Raw genomic sequence first — 16,273 nt, forward strand, 5'->3', positions numbered from 1 at the left:
TGAATTTTTATCTTGGGCTCATAGCGACGGAAAGAGAATAGGAGGTCTTGGCTTGCGTCCCAGATGACCTTGACTCGCCGGTTGACCTTGGGTACAACTTTGAGCAGAGTTGAGCTGCTTAAGCCGTGCCTCTGCCAGCTACTCGCTGAATAAAAAGAAGAAGAATTCCATTATTAAAGATGAGTTAGCTCAGGAAATGTTTCCTTCTCAAAAATCTTAACTTCGGGAAATTGATGGTACACAGAACTTAAAATATCACCTCCCCTAGGTTAACCCCGTGAGCTCTGCATGGAAGCAGCTTTCCGTGCCCGCTGTTAGAATGCAGACTTTCAAACACTCAAGTGTCTGCATGATCAGCCATCTCCCTAAGCAGTGAAAACACGGCACTCTCTGTGTCCTGGACTTCCCCGACGGCTCAGCAGGTGAAGTATCTGCTGGCGCCGCAGGAGACACCAGAGATGAAGGCTTGATCCCTGGGTCGGGAAGATGCCCTGGAGAAGGAAGTGGCAACCCCACTCCAGTTTGCTTGCCTGGAAAATCCCATGGACAGAGGAGCCTGGCGGGCTACAGTCCACGGGGTCACAGAGTCAGACACTGATGAGTGACTAAGCACACAGGCACTGTGTCCTAGGATCTGAACCGTGAGCATGGAGATGAGCCGGCACCTCCCCTTCATGGGTGACACGGAGCAAAGGTCAAGGAGCACTGCCTCCTGCCACGTGCTGGGCGCTGCGCTGAGCTCATGCCCCAGGCTCATCTTTCCTCCCCACAGGCACCCTGCGAGGCTGGGGCGGCGGGCCTACCCATGTGCAGATGAGGGGACTGCAGGGCTCAAGGGAGATGGTGGGGCTCACGGCCGCAGGCCCTCCCTGCGGCCAGGGTACCACCAGAGTGCACCCCTCGGCCACGTCACAGTGGGCACCACACGCCAACAGAGTCATGGAGCTGTCAGGGCCCGCAGAGACCTCACCCTCTTGCCGGGTGAAGTTCAGGGTGAAATCACTGGATTAACTGTATCATGCATCAGTGTGACGGGACTGGCTCCCAGTCCTGGAAATGTGGGCATCTAATTCTGAATTAGCCTCGCCAATGGCGGGCAGCACCGGAACTCGGTCTGGAGCTTCCCTGGTGGCACAGGGAATCAGAATCCGCCTGCCGACGCAAGAGACGTGGGTTCGATCCCTGGTCCAGGAAGGTCCTACATGCTGCAGGGCGACTGAATCTGGGCAACAGCCACTGAGGCTGTGCTCCAGAGCCCAGAAACCACAACTGGGGAAGCCCCCGCAGCAAGAAAACTGGAGAAAAGCTGGAGAAAAGCCCCCGCACCCCGCAGCTGGAGAAAAGCCCCTGTTCCCCGCAGCTGGAGAAAAGCCCCCGCATCCCGCAGCTGGAGAAAACCCGAGCAGCGGCAGACCCCGCACAGCCTAAAATAAAATGAGATAAACGGATCACGCCTTTCAAAATTTAAAAAAGTCGATCAATCAATCTTGGTGTGAACCGAGTCCAGGGAGGTTTACTCTTTGGTGGGTCCGTTGTACGTGTCCCCTGATTGTAGCCCAAAAGCTTGAGATTAAAACTTCCAACAGCCTGCTGGGGAGCAAAGGGAAGCATGGGATTGAAAATTCCCTCTTGGAATATCCAAGTGGACAAACACCCAAATGGATGATCCTCACACAGATAGCATCATTGCCTCTGCGTGGAGCAGGACCCTGACACAGAGCTGCCGGCCCGGGCAGGTGGTTCCGCGGTGACTTAGGGTAGGTTTTACTCACGGAGCCGCCAACGTGAAGAGAAAGCTGCTAAGCTCATAGCAAAGGAATCCTACCTCGCTGCTAGTATGCAAAGGAGTATCACACGGCCTCAGAAGCTGCCAGATGCGATCACCTTAGCCAGGTTTGTGTATGAGAAAGGGCAAGGCAGAAATTCTAGCCCAGAAGTCAGGCCAGCAGGTATGTGGAGTGGCTGCGGTTTTAGTGTGGACCCTCCACTGGCCTGGAGCCCCGAGACTTTGATCCAGGGAGCCATCAAGGTCACTGAGATGAAGCCGCTCGGATGCAGACGTGAGCCTGCCCAGGCAGACTGCCGGAGCTCCTCGCGGGCCAGAGCGAACCCACACCTGCCCTGCCTGGGCCGGTCCCGCCCAAGCAGAACAGAAATCTTATTGTATTCTGAAAAGACATTGCAAAGTCTTTTTTCTCCCCGTTCTTCTGAGATTTTTCCCCCCAAATTTGTCACGGAGGGAGAGGTTGGGACAAGGCTCTAAGGCTGGGCATGGGTCTCTGGAATAAATAGCTTCAAGAGATGTATCCACTTCATTTCTTCAGAACAATGTGAAATATTCACTTCGGACTCATAGCCAGCTCTCACCACGTAGACATTTTCATTCATTGCCAGAGACCCAAGAACCGACATGCTGCATAAATAAATGAAGTTTTGCTGTAGGTGGTGTGTGAGCTGACGCCTGCGCTGAATGAGGTCCCGGTAGACTATCTCTCATAGCTGAGGAAGGCGTAAACAGAGTTGCTCATAAATATTTAGGGCATTTTTTCTAAATATAACCTGTGAGACTCTTTACCGTGTGTACACACAGTTCTTACCTCCAGCTATAATTATACGGGTGGCCTCTTAAAAGCTCCTGATGAGTTGTTTTCCTCAGCTCCGAGACAGAAGACACAGAACTCTATCCCTCAGGCTATGAACATGACCGAATGGTATTAGCCTTCATCAAAAACAGTCTCTCTTTTTTTTTTAAAGGTCGCACCACATGACCTGTAGGATATGAGTTCCCTGAGCAGGGATCGAACCTGTGCCCCTTACAGTGGAGGCTCAGAGTCTTAACCACTGGACTGCCAGGGAAGTCCCCAGAATAGTCTCTCCTGCGGCCAATTTTCCTGCTATTGATTGGAGGAGAGTACCGGCACCCGCAGGAGCTGTTTTATCCTCCAGTTGCTGAGTCCTGTCTGACTCTTCGCGGCCGCACGGCTGCCGCACGCCAGGCTCCCCGTCCTTCCTGAGCAGGGAAGCCTGGATGAACCGGGAGGAAGAGCTTTGCAGTCCGGCCTGTGTTGCTGGCTGCATCCCGTGTAACTACATCTGCGGGTGGACAGCTGCTGATCAAGGGGAGGACGGTGTCGGGGAGCGGGGTCAGTCGGGCAGGTTTCTGGGGGGCACGCTGGGTGACGCAGGAGTGGGAGGAGGTGGGGTGCGAGATGACCCCGGGTGCACAGTGAGCTCCCCCAGAATTCCGCTCAGGCCTGGAGGCCCCGGGGCCCCGCCTCTCTCGCTCGGCTCCCCTCCTGGGCCCGCCCACTGCCTGGGCCTCCCCGCCTCTGCCCAGCGGCTGCTGCTGTCTCTACTGAGCACTCTTAACGCCTCCCGACTTCCACTTCCATCAAACCGCTGCCCTCGCTTCTCTGTACGACACAGCACTGCACTCCGTGCAGCCCTTCCTGACTGAACTGGAGGAGGGCCGGGCAACCCGCTCCAGGACTGTGGCCTGGGGAGTCCCATGGACAGAGAGCCTGGCGGGTCCCAGGCCGGAGGGTCACAAAGAGTCAGACACGATGGAGCGACCTACACTTTCACTTTCACTCTCTTGACTGAACGTGAGTTTGACGTGTCTGGTCAACCATCCTCTCACTTCTACTGGGGTGAGACATAGTGGCATCAGTGCCCTTGCACAGCAAGCAGATCCAGCCAGTCCACCCTACAGGAGACCAGTCCTGAGTGTTCACTGGAAGGACTGATGCTGAAGCTGAAGCTCCAGTACTCTGGCCACCTGATGCGAAGAACCGACTCCTTGGAAAAGACTCTGATGCTGGGCAAGATGGGAGGAGAAGGGGAGGACAGAGGATGAGATGGTAGGATGGCATCACTGGTTCAGTGCACATGAGTTTGAGTAGACTCCGGGAGTCGGTGATGGACAGGGAGGCCTGGCGTGCTGCAGTCCATGGGGTCACAAAGAGTCGGACGCGACTGAGCTACTGAGCAGAACACTAGTTCCCTGGTTCACAGCTACCCAGGTCTGCCGCCAGCCCTGTTCCTCTGTGCTCTCTGTCCGCCTGAGGTGTCATTTTGCAGAACATGAGGGTCTTTCAGAAACAGTCCCATGTTACGTTGTAGCAGAAACACCAGTACATACAAAGAATGGGCAGGGCCGAGATGTGAAATCCGCAGGAGCTTGACTTGCTTGACCCCGAGGGCGAGTGGCTGGTGTGTTCGAGGGAGCGGGTTTCAGCTCTGTGGATGGGGAGGCCAAGGCAGGAGGGAGAGAATTCCAGGCCGAAGGCACGGTTTGTGCAGAGGCATGTTCCCAGGGAGGATGGGCACCCAGAGGTGCTCGCACTCAGGCGCTGAAGATCCTTGACATTCCACCGCTGTGTGGAGATGTTTTACGAAGCACTCGGCCGGAGCTGAGTGGGGGAACGGAGGAGGGAGGGGGCGGGACGCACGCCGATTGGTCTCGGGCGCAGCTCAGCTGGTCCAGGGCAGAGTCGGGAGCAGAGGACGTAGAAACAGCGCGCGCTGTGCTGTCACCGGAGCGTCGGGTGGGCTGGAAACCAGAGGGTCACCCGCAGAAGGACGCACGCGCCCACCCTGCCCCTCGCTCTGGTCTGAGTGTCTGTGCCTCCTCCCCAGGTCCTAACCCCAGGGTGGTATCAGGAGGTGGGGCCTTCGGGAGGGCATCCCACGATGGAGACGAATGTCTTTAACAGGAGAGGCACACAGAGCTCTCAGGCCCCACCCTGCCACGTGAGGATGTGGCAGGAAGCTGGCTGTGGGTAAAACAGGCACCCAGTCGCCCCTTGATCCTGGACTTCCAGCCTCGAGCGCCAGGATCACTACAGGCCTGCTGGTTATAAGCCGCCCGGGCTGGTATTCTGTCAGAGCAGCCGTGAATGAACACAGGGCCTGCGTGATTAATAAAAGCCAGAATGGTGACCACCTGTATCAAGGATGGAGGGACGGGGACTTCCAGAAATTGGCCTACTGACGGACCCACCAAGGAAACCCAAACAGCAGGCAAACGATTTCAAACGGAAGCGTCGATCCGCCTGGGCGCGTGTGCGCGTGTGTGTGCGTGTGTGCATTGTGTGCACGTGTGTCGTGTGTGTGCATGTGCGTGTGCATGTGTGTGCACACATGTGTGTGCGCGCACGTGTGTGTGCGTGTGTGTGCATGTGTGCCATGTGTGCATTGTGTGCGCGTGTGTGCCATGTGTGCATGTGCATGTGTGTGCACACACGTGTGTGCGTGCGTGTGTGTGCATGTGTGCCGTGTGTGTATGTGCATGTGCGTGCGTGTGTATGTGTGCGTGTGTGCATTGTGTGCACGTGTGTGCCGTGTGTGCGTGTGCATGTGTGTGCGTGTGTGTGTGCGCACGCTCCTGCACACCAGCTCCTGCAAGGCGGCCGGTGTGCACACGGGCTCTCACATTGTGCGCACTTGTGGCGGCATCGCAGAGGCATCAGGAAGACGGGCTTTAGTGATGGGTGGCCTGACGCCGAGGCGCAGCCAGCCTGCCTGAGTCGTCGGTCAGAGTGGCCTTGCCCCGGCCACCGCGGCCGCAGTGATGGTGGCCAAGGGGAGGATAAGGGAGACTGAGGGGGGAGGGGCTCTTGTGGAGGCCTGGACGACCTGTTCCAAACACCGGACGAGAAAAAGATCCCATTCTCACATGAGGCTTTTGAGATTGTTCCATCCAGTAAGTCAACATCTAGGGAAGCCCTCAAGAGCGACTTTTGGAATCAAAGGAATGAGCTCTGGTTCAACGCAGAGCTGAGCCATCGATTCATAAACATGGTTAAGGAAGATAAATCGGATGTCGCAGGAGCTGAGACCGTAGCTGCAGCAAGGCACTGGTGACAGATTCCAGAACGTGGACAGGACACAGACGTGAATGGGGGCCGGAGCTCCGGTGAGCTGGACCTTAGGTGATGCGAAGAAGTGCCTTCAAGTGGAGACCGTCCGTGCTCCGGACGGGACCTCCTTCCTGCCTCAAGGCAGGATCAGCCCCATTTGCGGAGCCCCTCTTGGGCCTGCACCCACTCTTTGAGGCCGCCGGTCGAGCCCACTGCCCAGCCCACCCTAGCTTCTGTGGTCCCTGGTTCTGATCATGGCAGCACACTCGCCTTCCGTGTCCCCTGTCGCTTCTATGCATGCGTATCCAGTTGCTGGGCAAGATGAGTCATCTCCGGGTGTGCACTGGGATGGAGGAACCGCAGGGAAGCCTGGACTCGCTTCGGGTGAAGCCGATGTGATAGGGAAGCAGGAGGGATGCTTCTGGATGGAGCAGCCTGCGTAGACGCCAGCAGCGCCTCCCACTCGGGCCCCCAGCAGTGGGGACACGTGGGAGCCCCTGCATCCCGTCTCGGGAGAGGAGGCAAGGCCGGGGGGTGGAGGGAGTGTGGTGGGAGACGCCCTCGCTCGGCCAGGCGGCCCACTTGCCTTCACCTGCAGCGGGCCCACCCGCACTCTGAGATCATTCTGGCCCCGGGCAAGGTGTTTCTCAGGGAGCCTTGGCTGCTCCATGCTCCCGTGCTGCCGTCTGGGGCTCCAAGCCAGCAGCAGGGCCTGCGCCTGTCTCCGTGACCCCTCAGTGTGAGGGCGCCGGGGGCCTAAGCACTGGCGTCACCCCACAGATCTGGCCGGCCCCCGCCAGCCCCATCCTGTGGTGGGGGAGCAGAAGGGAGCAGACCGCCCTGCCTGGACTCCGCACGGGCCCTCTGCTGATACTGCCGGTCTGTGGCGTCCGCTTCCCAGCTTTGCACGCACCCGCAGGGGGTTCCTCACCCCGAGGCAGCGGCTGTCCTCAGCCTGCTCTCAGCATCGCATGTATAAGCGGTATCGGGGAGCGTGTCCTGGCCTTTGGTCTGCCGGCCACGCCCCCATCTTGTCCAGCTCCTGAGATGCTGCTGGGGTCTCTCTGCGTTAGCCCTGCCGGTCGGCCCCCAACCCCAGCGCTGAAGTTCAGCTGCCTCTGCTGTCCTGTCGGCTGTTACTATTGTCTAGTCACTCAGTTGTGTCCGACTCTTTGCAACCCACCAGGCTCCTCTGTCCATGGGATTCTCCAGGCAAGAATTCTGGAGTGGGTTGCCATTTCCTTCTCCAGGGGATCTTCCCGACCCAAGCCTGGAACCCACGTCTCCTGCGCTGGCAGGCGGATTCTGGGAAGCCCACTCTCTGTCTTGTTGATGGCAGGTTCTATTAGGAAAACACACCTTGCCTCTGAGTCGCCTGGGAAGAAAGGTGGAGAAGGGGGCTGGTCACGCTCAGGAAAGCGTCTAAGTGCGCAGGTTTGGGTGGAAACCCAGGCGGCTTGCTGCTGTGAGGCAGGTGAGGGTCCCCAGTGCTGCCCCTCCCGGGCCCGCCAGGCTGCGGGGAGGAGCAGTGGCCTCCGCAGGTGCCCACACACCCGGGCGAGCCTAAGTGAGCGCGTGTAGGCCTGACGACTGCACCCGGAAAGGCCTGTGCCCAGCATCTCCCCTTGAACTGCCATCGTCCTGTCGGGTTCCCGGTTCCCATCGCAGCATCCTCTCCTACTTCGACGTTGCTCAGTCGCTCAGTCGTGTCTGACTCTGCAACCCCGTGGACTCCAGCGCACCAGGCCTCCCTGTCCATCACCAACTCCTGGAGCTTGCTCAAACTGATGTCCATCGAGTCGGTGATGCCATCCAACCTTCTCATCCTCTGTCATCCCCTTCTCCTCCCACCCTCAATCTTGCCCAGCGTCAGGGTCTTTTCCAGTGAGTCGGCTCTTTGCATCAGGAGCTTCAGCATCAGTCCTCCCCTGTTGCCTCCCCCAGACCCCCAGCCCAGGAGGAGGGATCTCACCGCACTCCCTGGTACTCGGTCAGAGCCCACTGGGGAGGTTCATCTAAATGGGTGACCCCTTTGTCCATCAGGCACTCCGCTGCTTTTGGCTGGTGACGATCTTGGGACCGTTCTAGAGTCACCGCGCTCATTTTGGGCGCCCCTGGGAGTTTGGACAAAGGCAGCCCTACTCCCTGGACTTCCCGCCCGGCTTACAGCGGAGGAGGGTTTTGTTGTGTGGAGTGGCTGCGCTCCACACTTCCTCTGCCATATACCCTGTCTTTCTAATACTATGTTGGAATGATTTCCTTAATTTCTAAAGCTGCATGTGCGGAAATGGCTTATATTTCCTGTTTTGATAAAGTAATAGAACTTTACTGGGAACTGTGTTCCCAAGTTGGCTTTCTCCTTGTCGGCCTCTTTTTGGATTTGAAGGATAATTTTAGAAAGTCCAGCTTGCCTGGACTTGTGACAAAGACAAAGACTTGTATAATTTTTTTTTTTTTACCTAAAATGTGAAAGATGATTACTGTTTAACAAAAAGGAATGTTTGTCTTTTCTGTCGGTTAGAATGGGTTATTCAATAGCGCTCCATACAGGAAACTCCGGTTGAGTGCTGGGGGCAATCAAATGGTAAAATATCTGTAAATTCCCTCCAGATTTGCTCTTTTTGGCTGGAGGTAGGTTGGCTTAAAAAGGCTTTCTTGGACAAAACGTTTCTTGGAACATGTGGAGGACAAAATATTCTTTGTTTCAGGACAAATGAGTTTTGTTCTCACATCTTCATATAACTTTGATTAATACTCAGTTCTTCTGTGCAAGTTGAGAACAATGGTGAGCATTTTTTCCTTCCGTCTGTATGTATGGTATCGACTTTAAAGAGCGTCCCGTCTGCAGACAGCAGGGTGCATGTCCATGGATTCTGTGGTCTTGATATATATGGGTGGTTCACACGGGTGGCTGAGAAATAGCTGGTCTGAAAGCGCCTAAGTCATTTGTGTGTTTTATTTTCTGATGTTCAAGTGGTTCTTTAAGCCTGTTTTTAAGTGTCCTGAATATCTGGCATCAGGAGGCGTGGCGCTGAGCGGTTCTATGTTGGAAGTGGGGCTGTTCCCCAGATACCTACTGCTCACCACGCTGCCAAGGAAGCGCTTTTCCTCTCTGCTCAGTCCTGCCCAATCCCTGACGAAGGCAGCGTGATACTGGCTTCTGAGGCCAGTAGATTGCTCCAGCGGGAGGCAGGGCCAGCCGCAAGTGGGACCGGGCGTTCCCTTAATCCTGCAGCTGCCACTCTGGACCTGCACTCCGACTCTTCCCCGCATTCCAGTTATAAATGGCAGAGCCGTCTCTGCTGGAAGCCAGGGAGCCAGTGGCTCAAGGCAAGAAACTCCCTCCTTGAATCTGATAGATGCCTGGTTCAGGAAGCTAGAACCTGGCTTTGCTTAGAACATTCCATGACTTCTGTTCTCTCAGACACAAAAGCTTCCCCGGGAATCTCAACCATGCATCTGGGGGTGATCTGGCTGTCTCTCGGATGAACTAAAGCCCATGCAAATAGATGTATTTTTAAATCATTCTACAGTGTAGTGATGCCAAGATTCAGACAAGGCTCCAAAGAAAAGAATTCCCATGTAAAAAGCTCACTAAGAAATCTCTTGTTCAGAGCTCTCCATGTTGCCCTGGAAACCATCTGTTATATTCCGTTTGGGTAGAATATGATCCAAGGTCTCTAGAGAATGTATCTTATGCCTTTACATTGCCAGTTGGCTCTTAAGCGATCCAAGTCATTTCCAGTTCCTTGAATTTCTAATCAGCACAGCAATGCTGGCTACCAATTCAGAACAGCACAAAATTCAGCAAAAAAAAAAAAAGAGAGAGAGAGAGAGTCTCGAAAGGATGTTTTGACTAAGGAAAAAAGAACTGAAATTTTTAGCCCTGTGGTTGATTATAAGCTCAGACTGAGTCCTGAGTACTCAGAGCCACTCTGAGCACGCCCCAGGTGGCAGGGTTCAAAAGATGTCGAGGGCTGGCACGTGTCTAGAATGGTCACGCCTGGGTCCGCCTTAGGCAGGGCTCTGGTGACCCTGCAGGAAATGGCAGTTTCTGCTCCACTGAAGAGATGGCTCATTGTCTCCAAGCAAATCCCCTTTCTCAGAGCCCGCCCATCATCCCTGCTTACCTGGAAGCTCTGCTGGAACCCTGGGCCGGGGTCTGCGGTCCTGAGCGGCACCGGGGCGGTGCCGATGAGGCATCCACACAACAGGGGGAGTAGCAAGGGTCTGGAGGGAGCAGCGTTTTATCCAGCGTGGAGGGATTGCCTCTTTGACGCTGTGTCCGAGCCTCCCCTCAATACCCATCCATCCTCCCTGCCCTCCTCCTCCCTTGCCAGCACAGGTTTTGTTCCCAGTTGTCGAAAGGAGATTGCCTGCCCTTCATCTCCTCCAGAGGCAGCGCAGAGGCGCTCCTGGTTTACTGGGCTCTTCACGTTCAGGCTCCTTCTCTCTGACTTCCCCAAACTTAGTTCACTTTCATCTTTCAAAACCACTTCCATTAGCCCCGAAGCACTTTTTGAGACGTCAAGATGGGACTCAAACATTCTCCAAGGTTGGGAGTCCTTGCAGCGTCCTTGGTTCCGTTGGCCCGTGAGCTCTTGCCTGCCCTGAGATGAAGGACGTTCACACCAGGGTGAGCGCTTGGCCAGCTCTGCTGAGTAGACGCAGCTGGTCCAGAACAGGGGCTCTCCAGGAGCTTCCAGGCCCTGGAGCTGCGTCTCCCCCTGAGATGCTGGGTGACCCGCAGGGGGCTCAGGGGGCGCTGCTGCTGGAGTATTGCTCTGCACCAAGGTCCCAGCGGGGACCAAGGTGGGAAACCAACAAGCAATGGATTGATGTTTCGGAGAGAGCTTGGCCCTGACGGGTGGAAGCATGCTGTCCTGGAGACCCCGAAGTTGAAGGTCTGGACGGGGCTAGCTTGTCCTCTGCGAGGGTGGTGGGCAGACTCTTGAGGTGGGTGTAGGCGGGGAGGAAGCACGTCATCTCTATTAAGGCGCTGACAAGAGGACCCTGGTGTGTCTTCGAGTTGTGTTGAGTCACGGAATCAGGGCTGGACCTGAGGGCTTGGCTTGGGCAGTGGTTGGTCTGAGCTCTTGTTCTCCTTTTGGGGGGGTGGGCAACTGGGGCTGGAACAGACACACATAGCCCTTCACACACTCCTCATCTGAGAGCCTCAGGAGGGCATTTGTGTCTTGAGAATGTTCCAGAGCCCAGGTCCTCTCCAGAGAATGCTGAGGCTCAGCCTGAAACTTGTTCAGCCTCTAAGAGACGTCTGGAGCACGTGCCCTGCCCTAGAGAAGTAAATACTTCTGTTCATCCTAGAGGTCTGAAATTCCAGAAGGTGGCACTTAGGGCTCTTGTTGCTGTTGGAATTCTTAAGAGCCCCTCTGTGGGATGTGTGGGACGCTGGTGGAAACTCACACAGACACACACACACACACACACACAGAGACACACACACACAGAGACATACACACACAGACACACACACACAGAGACATACACACACACACACACACACACACACACACACAGACATACACACGAGGGCTGGAATTTCCAGGATGGAAATTGGCTTATCAGGTGGAGGGCTACCTCTCAACAGTGTCTCCCCCACGTCCTGAGTCATGGTATCTGAGCCCTGGGCTCATGGCCGAGAAGTATGGAGACTGGGAGTCTTCAGACCTGCAAGCCTTGTTCCCAAAGCAGAAAGCACTGTCGAATTTTGAGCAGGTTATGAGCGCATTTCTGTAACTAAATCCAGTACATACCCTAGAGCTAGAACAGAAAGTCTGTTAGGTCGATTTGAAGCCATTAAAGTCGTTTCGACCATTGATTTATATACAGGGATTTGGCAAGTGGCTTTAAAATCAAAATTAAAAATAACATGTGAAACCCCAGCTGGGGAATAGGAGTGTATGCTTCTCACTTCAGCCTGAGGAGTCCCCCTACCCTTTCCAAGCAACTGGTAAGTGAATCGTGACCGTGTGAGCCGAGTTCACCTTGCCCGTGTGCCTATTTACGTCCCAGTCGTGCAGAGGACAAAGTCCAACGCGGTTCATCCAGGCTTCTCGCTTTGGTGCTCAGAATAATCCGCACACCAACGACTTGGCCCGCAGCCGGATGTGTAAACACCAAATATCCAGGGTCGGGCGGTTTTAAAATGAGCCCCACTGTAGTTAAACACTGAAGCCATACAAAATTGGGCAAATACCTAGAATCACATTTGGAGGGCATGAAAGGACTTTATCCATGTTTGTGCATGTGAGCTAAGTCGCTTCAGTCGTGTCCAACTTGTTACGACCCCATGGGTTGTAGCCTACCAGGCTCCTCCATCCTTGGGATTTCCCAGCAAGAGTACTGGAGTGGGTGGACATGTCCTCTCCCAGGAGATCTTTCTGACCCAGGGATCGAACCCGCATCTCCTGCATTGGAAGGCACTTCTTTACCACTAGCACCACCTGGGAAGCCCTCTTATCCATTTGTGTTTACTCTTATGCTCTCCCGTCGCCTGACTCAGCTCAGAAGGATACCAAGAGTCTCAGAAGACTTTAGAGGTACTGGTTTCTGTAAAGAGTTTGAGATCTTCAGATTTTTTTTTTTTTTTTTAGTTCTTCAAAGTAGTGACAGATGCAGCTGATATTACATTAGGGAAAGAATAAAAACAACAAATGTGAGACTCTCCAATACCGCTCCTCCAAAGAAAGGACTTGGCAAAGGGATGTGTCCTGTCTACAGAAAGGACGCTGCATCTCTGATGAGGCCGATGATGCTCCCGCCAGGCAGCGTGGAGTCAGAGTTCACTTGTGCCCCCCAGCATTGACCGAGCAGGAGGCTTGTGCTGGCAGGAGGCGTCGAGGCGGCCAGGCAGCCCCATCCGCATCTCCCCGTGAACCCTGGGAAGCCGGAGAATGCTGACCAATGTGTTGGCCCAAAAACCAGACAGAAGAACTCCCCAAGGGACCCCGGTTTCGTCACTGGGACTCTGCTCGGAAGGGGAGGGGCTGCCCTGGTGGAATGTGATGCTGATGAGCTGGATCGGTCTCTGTAGTTGGGGCCGCTGCTTGCACGTTAGGTCTGGCCGAGTGCTCACCAGGGCTTACTGCACCCAGGGTGCCCGCCAGATCGGCTCCCTGTGGGCTCCGGACCACCTGGCCAAGAGTGAGGAGCCAGATGGAGGACCCCCGGGGACCAGCTGCACTAACTCACCTGTTGGGGGTGGGATGGGGCTGCAGGTGGGCATAGCTGACGGGCTGATCAGAGAGGGGAGAAGGAGGGCCAAGCTGATCGTCATTTCCAACTCAAAACGCTTAGTACTATGGACACTGTCTGAAGGGAGGAATTCAGACATGGCCCAGTCTGCAAGTCCGTCTCATGCCTGAAGCACTGACGCAGAGGGCAAGAAAGGCCTTTTTCCTCTTTGGAATTGTCTAGCCAGAGAAATCCCCCCGCTATCGCTAAAGTCATCTAACAGTGACATCTCAGGGACTGGCGCACACTTCGACGATATCACCCCAACCCAGCTGAATAAACACTTAGGAGAAACCTCACCACCAACCCGCCCTCTCTGTACCCCAAATTAGCACGCCTCAGGGAAGGGAAGGGGTGGGGACTTCTCCGTGGCTGGTGGCTCCCTGTGATGGAGGGGAGGGTGTGTCATCCCACCAGGAGTATCTGCAAATTCCGCCTCTGGATCAGAAGCTCCCTCCCTGCAACTCAGTAGGTCTGTGCTTTGTCAGGCGGCCCTGCAGAGTGCCGCGGGCAGTCACCCTGACCATCCTACCCAGCCTCGGACGTCTCTCCCAGAACCCACCCCCGACCTTTCCAGGCAGAATGAAGCCTGGAGTTCCTCCTTGAAAATAAAGCGATTAACACCTTATCCGAGGCTCACTTCACACAGGATCCCTGGATAGTGTTCTCCTTGACTTTTGAGCCCCAGGACGCAGCTTGGCATCTGGCACTTAGTAGGCACTGAAAAAAGGCTAATTCACCCTCGAATGTGCAGCACCAAGGGCGGCCTTGATGTCGACCGTGGACTTGGGGTGGTGATGGTGCACCGGCGGAGGTTCACGATTGGAACGCTCGGCCCGTCTGGTGAGGGGCGTGTTGATAGTTGGGAGGCGTGGGCAGAAAGAGCTGTGCGTGAAACCGCCATACCTTTGCTTACGGACCTCAGACTGCTCTGAAAGTTAAATCCTGTTTCTTTAAAGACTGACCAAGTGTTTTGATTGATAGTCGTCACGCGTGGAAGGACTGTCAGCAGTGGCGTTCGGCCCTCGCTGTGGTTGGAGGGCGATGGGTAACGTTCTCTGTGCTTGAGAACGTTAACGTTAACGTTCTCGGCTTCATTTCTGCAGGGTGTGAAGAAACTGGACGTGCCTTGTGGAGGCAGAGACTGCAGCGGGGGCTGCCAGTGCTACCCCGAGAAAGGAGGGCGGGTAAGTGATAAATATCGTCTTCATTTTACTTCCATTTCGTACCAAGTGCTGTAGATAACCTGATTAAGTCATTTGCATACAATCATAAGAAATTCAATACAGGTGAGTTCATTTCCATGAAGCAAGCAAGAATAGAATGCAGAATTCAGTCTCTGTATGCCACTTTCTCAATAATTTGAGAACAGTGTTGGCCTTCTCAAGCATCTTCTCTCTTGCTCATTGTCATAAATATACGTGTGCATATATGTGTACATACTGCAATTATGTTTAGTATTTACAGTATATATAAACATATATTTTGTAAAAAATATTGCATAAAGAAAGCAGTTGCATTTATACTCTGATATCTATTTAAACTAGAGGGCGTTGGCATTGAACCACCATGAATACATTGTTGTATTTATACCCTGGTATCTATTTAAACTAGAGAGTGCTGCATTGAACCACTGAGAATCACTTTGACTTTTGAAATTACCCCACACCTTCCCTGAATGCCTCTTATGTACAGGCAATTCACAGGTAAGTCAGAGAGAAAAGGTCGCCTCGAGTTACCGCAGCATCCGGCAATGTTTGAAATGTGGGCCTGATACTTGAACACGTTTCATCCAAGTGTTGCTTTGAAAGCTGATATTTGAGTCTCGGCATTGCTGAAGTTAAAGGTTCGTTTATATTCATGTGTTTAAGACCTCTTTGGCGCGTGGCAGTGTAGGGAGTAGTTTTTCATCTTAGGACATGGTCTCTCGAGTCCTTGCACTTTGGGATAGCTCCTTCCCCTCCAGGGCTCACCCACGTCCCACGTCAGGTGGTCAGAGGCCTGTGGGACTTCTCGCCTGCATCTCTCTGTCCTTGCTGGAATCGGGAATCATAGCCATCCTCGGGGGTTCCCAGTGAGCTTCAGCAAGTTGAACCCTTGTGTTTTAAGTCGCCATGCCCCCCCTCGCCCACCAGGAGGAAGAGATGACTGGTTGGGGACCCAGATCTGTGGCTGGGTGTCAGGTCCTGCCTCCTTCTGGACCCGAGTCCCCACCCCAGAAGTCAAATGGTCAAAGGTGTGATGGGCCCCCTTTATAGATGCGGGGAGCTTATGTGCTAACACGCAGCCGACCATTACCTTGGTGCAATGATCACAGCAGAGGAGTGGTCTTCTGCCCGGAAATCGAAGCTTCCAAGAGTCTCCACGGGCTGGTACATCACGTCAGTTTTTGCTGTGGTTGCTTCCTCTGCTCTTGGCAGGGACTCAGTGCTTCAGGAATTGCTAGTTGAGGATGCTTTATCAGCATTTCACAAGGAGAAGTATTTTTAAATATATGGAGGCTGTTCCATGAGACTTAAAATTCCCCTGGGGTTCCCAGCTATAGATTTTCCCAGCGATGCTTCCGGAGCAGTGGCGGAAAGCCTGCTTGCAGGCTCTGGCCTCCCTAGCTCAGCTTGCTCAGCCTTATACGGGCACAGAGAAGAGAAACCAGCGCCCTGAGACCGCACGTGTCTGTGAGACCTGCCTTTGTCGGAGGGAGCCTGGCTCTGGACCGTTCTTCTCCCTGGGATCCACCAGAGAGAACCCAGACAGACCAAGCCGAAGGGGGCCGGGTCTGTCCCTTCTCACTGCTTGTGATTAGCTAACGTGGGACCAGTAGGCGAACACTGATGCTTTTGCAAGAACGCTTTTCTCCTGTAAAGACAGTTCCCTCTGAGCGTTTCCATATGCGATACTGTCCGCACAGCAGCGGATTGTTAAAGGACACCAAGAGTCTCCTCAAAGAGGTCATTAGAAGGGAATTTCTACAGGACCCCAGGTCTATTCTCATTTACTAAGTTTACAGCACAGGCGTTATTTCCTGTCACCCCTGATTAAGAAAATGCCTTGAGTCTTTCGCCGCCTTGCCAGAACACAGAAAGTGACACCTTCTGGTTAATTTCATTAACACGGGTAACCTAGCACGGGCTTGACTTTAATCTGCAGACACATTATCA

General features: G+C 54.3%; 1 protein-coding gene across 1 annotated transcript in view; it reads left to right on the plus strand.

Moving 5' to 3' along the window:
- Positions 1-16,273, plus strand: part of COL4A2 (collagen type IV alpha 2 chain) — a 157,970-nt gene that overhangs the window by 35,823 nt on the left and 105,874 nt on the right. Inside the window, exon 4 of the mRNA XM_027973787.2 lies at positions 14,222-14,302. Within this exon, the coding sequence (XP_027829588.1) occupies positions 14,222-14,302 (81 nt within the window). The remainder of the gene's footprint in view (positions 1-14,221; positions 14,303-16,273) is intronic.

The sequence above is a fragment of the Ovis aries genome, chromosome 10, assembly GCF_016772045.2.
Source record: "Ovis aries strain OAR_USU_Benz2616 breed Rambouillet chromosome 10, ARS-UI_Ramb_v3.0, whole genome shotgun sequence".
In the NCBI taxonomy this organism is placed as follows: Eukaryota; Metazoa; Chordata; class Mammalia; order Artiodactyla; family Bovidae; genus Ovis; species Ovis aries.